The sequence below is a fragment of the Cupressus sempervirens genome, chromosome 3, assembly GCF_028749045.1.
Source record: "Cupressus sempervirens isolate cs-2001-9-10 chromosome 3, ASM2874904v1, whole genome shotgun sequence".
Taxonomy (NCBI): Eukaryota; Viridiplantae; Streptophyta; class Pinopsida; order Cupressales; family Cupressaceae; genus Cupressus; species Cupressus sempervirens.
In genome coordinates this window covers 65,674,315-65,677,963 of record NC_143120.1, presented here as the reverse complement: position 1 = coordinate 65,677,963, position 3,649 = coordinate 65,674,315, and the positions used below count along the sequence as shown (strand labels likewise).

Genomic DNA, 3,649 nt, shown 5'->3' with positions numbered 1-3,649 from the left:
ATTAAAATTCCACTTAAACAGCAATAAAATCAGGTTTCACGCAGTTGAACGTTAAAGAAAACCTTAGTGCTCTTAAATCTAACATTGATAATGAACGAGCAACTGATGATGATGAAATAAAAATACAACTACAGCAATAGGCTGAAGTCATACCATAGCAAGCTATATATGTCATGACTGATGACTCTAATTTAACCTCGACAGGAATGATGTTTAGCAATTTGTTGGGTAGTTTTAAAAGTACGTCTAGCAAGATTTAAATGAATCAAGAGACCGACCAAAAAAATTAAAATAACATGATTCTAAGCCATCTTAAGCAGGAATGACATTTTGCAAATTGTTTTAAGAATATTTTAAGGTACAACTAACAGCATTAACTTGAATCCAAAGGCCAAATACCAAAAGTTATAAAAGTGACTTCAACTTTATGCTAATCTTTATTTCAACTCCAGTTATACTACCTCAAACATACTACATTCCTAATAAATTCAAGTCGTACACCATTCAATAAATATATTATTTCTTAGCATTCTTATTCCCAGCATCTTTCCCTCCAGCTTCTGCTGCTGCCTTTTTGGCAGTTTTTTCCTGAAGCGCTTTAGCATCTCTGTAATACACAGGTAGCACATTGGTTCTTAGCACTTAAAGAAAATTAGCATAACCTTAAGTTACTTTTGTACTACAACAACAGCTAATTAGAAAATAAGTTCTAACAAGCACACCTTTCCCTGCGCTGTTCAGGTGTGAGGCCGTCATCCTTATTCTTCCCTGCTTTGGCACCCCGGGCAGCAGCTCTCTCTCTATCACGATCTCTTTGGCTTCCGCGTAAATAAAGTTAAAGGTCATAACCACAATTCACTATATGTACAATCACCATACAAATACTGAAATACATAAAAACAGGGATAAATAAAGAAGTATCTTCCTAGGATACTGGGGGGTCCTCTCACAGAAACAATTAAGATTATAAGATATCAAGGCTTTATTCCACAAGGATCAACTCAAATTAAATCTGTAAGTGAATCAGTCCAAAAGAAAAATATAATAACCTGGCTAAAACTTTGTGAAGATGTTGATTTGCTAAAAAATTACTTCTCCACCTTCAACATCAGAAACTAAATAGCCTACAAGCTAAAGGCTACTTTTGAACAAGATATTTTAAGCTTTCCCATAAATTCACAAATAGAAAACTCTTAGCTATAGCGTTCCTAATCAGAAATATGAATAAGCATCACTGGCCTAAATTGGTGGCTGAGGAGGAGCTAGAAAGTAGAAAAGAAAAAAAGTGGAAGAAACAAAATAGCGAGTCGTTGAACAAATGGAACATTAGGTCTCAAGAGTGTCCAAACACCAATATAGAGATAAAGAAATGGGTGTTAGAGAAATTCAGAACTGTCATGTGGACAAATCTGATAGGTAGGAAAAAAGCCTATTACATCAAAGAATTTGATCACAAATGAGAACATAGGGATAAAGAATATATAGGATCCACAATTTAAGGAAAGACCAAAATTTTAATTACTCAGTTAAGGACCAGCTCTTGCCATTTACAATGTGAAACTGGTAGATGGAAAGTTCTTAAAGAAGTGCGGGAAGAAAGAATCTATACTTTTTGCAGCAAGGGAGTGGTGGAAACAGAATAACACTTTGTCAAAGATTGTGCTGCATACGAAGATATTCGCAGCCAGCAAAAGGATCACTTACAGGTGAGCAACATGAAGGAACTGTTTGAGGAGGCAAGATTACACAAGACAGCTAGCTTCCTAATACAGATCCACAACAAAAGGAACAACCTCGAAAAATTACAGCAGGCTGCTTAACTGGCCTTTGGTCCGGTGGTCTCGTGGACATCATTAAAACCCTTTCATTTCAATGCTGTAATTAACGTCTCCACGTGGTGGAGATATCAAGTAAAATGGGTGGGAACACAAATTCTAACATTTCACCCGGCAGCCTCAATGCCCTATTCATATACCGAATGCTAAACACACAAAGAAGGAAGATAGCGTATTAGTTCTTTACACAAACTAAGGCCTGTTTTATAGAACACCTAAATTACAGGGGTTTAGCTTTTTTTGAACCCTGTAGTCGGGGTATTGGGATTCATAGTCAATGCTAAATGCACAAAATAGGAAGCTAGTGTACTACACAACAAGTTTTGGCTCGTTTTATAGCACAAAACCTAATGTATTAATAATATTAAATTTCCAAATTCCATTTTTTTAATTACAATTGTTTCTGGTTTCAATTGCATGAATGTTTGGATCACGCCCCATGATCTTCCATAAGAATATAAGAAAGCTAAGAGACATAAAAAGTAAGCCACTAATATAGAAAGAGTGTTCAGTATAGGGGTTCAAACTTCAGCGTGTCTATACAAAAACTAAAAATGATACTCTGGAACCCTATTGTACAAGGACCAGAAAAAACCACTCGCATCTTATCAACTCTGTTAAGCTAATCAGAACAATAGAAATCCTAGATCCTGAATCTTCACTGTCCAAAAAAAAACTTTATCAAATATCCTGGCAGATAAACGGAAACTTTTTGTACCATTTTTTTTTTTTTAACAAATATCATTTGACAAAGCAATTCTACAAACAAAGACGCAGAGGTATACAATAAACTGCTTCAATCTATACCTTAAAGAAAAAGAAAACAATCTTACACTGCAAAAGGATATGAGTCATCGTGGACAAAGATTGAAATCTGACTTCTGGATATAAATTCGAGTTGTTACTGTGCACTAGCCCAAAAGGGCTTTCTGGTCTACATCACATCATCCATAAAGAGCCAAACATCAGCAATTAAAAGAAAATATTAATATTAATATTAATCCACACCCACACAAGAAGCCATAGCGAACTCCATAAAATTAGGGCCCGTTACAGACCAAAAACTTGAAATTTATCGTCGAAAAATCTTAAGAACCACTATGCACACAAGTAGCTTTTATAACTAATCACAAGAGCCCAACATCCGCAACAAAAACCCTAACCTTATTCTTAAAAAAATTAACCATAACCCCGAGAAAGGTCACAATACAAAATGACCCAATCGTTTAAACTAAACCACATTCAAAACAGGAAAAAAGAGAATTCCGTAAAACTTATCGACCAATTTTACAATTTCTAGAATCCTCCAAACCAATAAAAACATTCATTTTTACCAGATCCGGAAACTAGAAATTACGAAAGACAGAAAATTCAGTGTAATGCACAAAAAGCTTCAGACTAACATGCTATTTTTCGCCCCCAAAAGTTTGACCCTTCAAAATGAAACGCTAGCCAGAAAACATGAAAAATTCTTAAACAAGAAGTTCTGAATATCAGAGGTCATTACTTACCTGCCCACAATCTGAAAGAGGAGCCGATTGCCTTAACAAAGACACTCGTACATTCAAATAGCTCATATATAAAAAGGCAGAACATTGACAGAGTCCCCTTCCAGCTAAGCCGTAGCTTCAATCTTCCAAAGGCGTGAAACTTAAGCGACTTTTAAACCGCTAGCGGTCACAGTATAAACTGTTCAAGGATTAAATATGAATTTTCCCTTTTAAGTCAACACTAGTAGGTTATCCTTTGGGGAATAAGTCGTGCTGCATAAATAAGTAAATGCCAATCAATAAACACAAATTATTGTTGGTCCA

At 35.4% G+C, this 3,649-nt stretch overlaps 1 protein-coding gene across 1 annotated transcript; it reads right to left on the bottom strand.

Moving 5' to 3' along the window:
* Positions 1 to 312: 312 nt before the first annotated feature.
* Positions 313 to 3,389, bottom strand: LOC149564808 (uncharacterized). Its single transcript, XM_089818391.1, has 4 exons — positions 3,347 to 3,389; positions 2,685 to 2,769; positions 723 to 826; positions 313 to 607 (listed from the first exon to the last, which is right to left on the bottom strand). The coding sequence occupies exons 2-4, from the start codon at positions 2,688 to 2,690 to the stop codon at positions 517 to 519; spliced, it is 201 nt and encodes a 66-aa protein (XP_089674517.1). The 5' UTR covers positions 2,691 to 2,769; positions 3,347 to 3,389; the 3' UTR covers positions 313 to 516.
* Between the last annotated feature and the right edge of the window lie 260 nt (positions 3,390 to 3,649).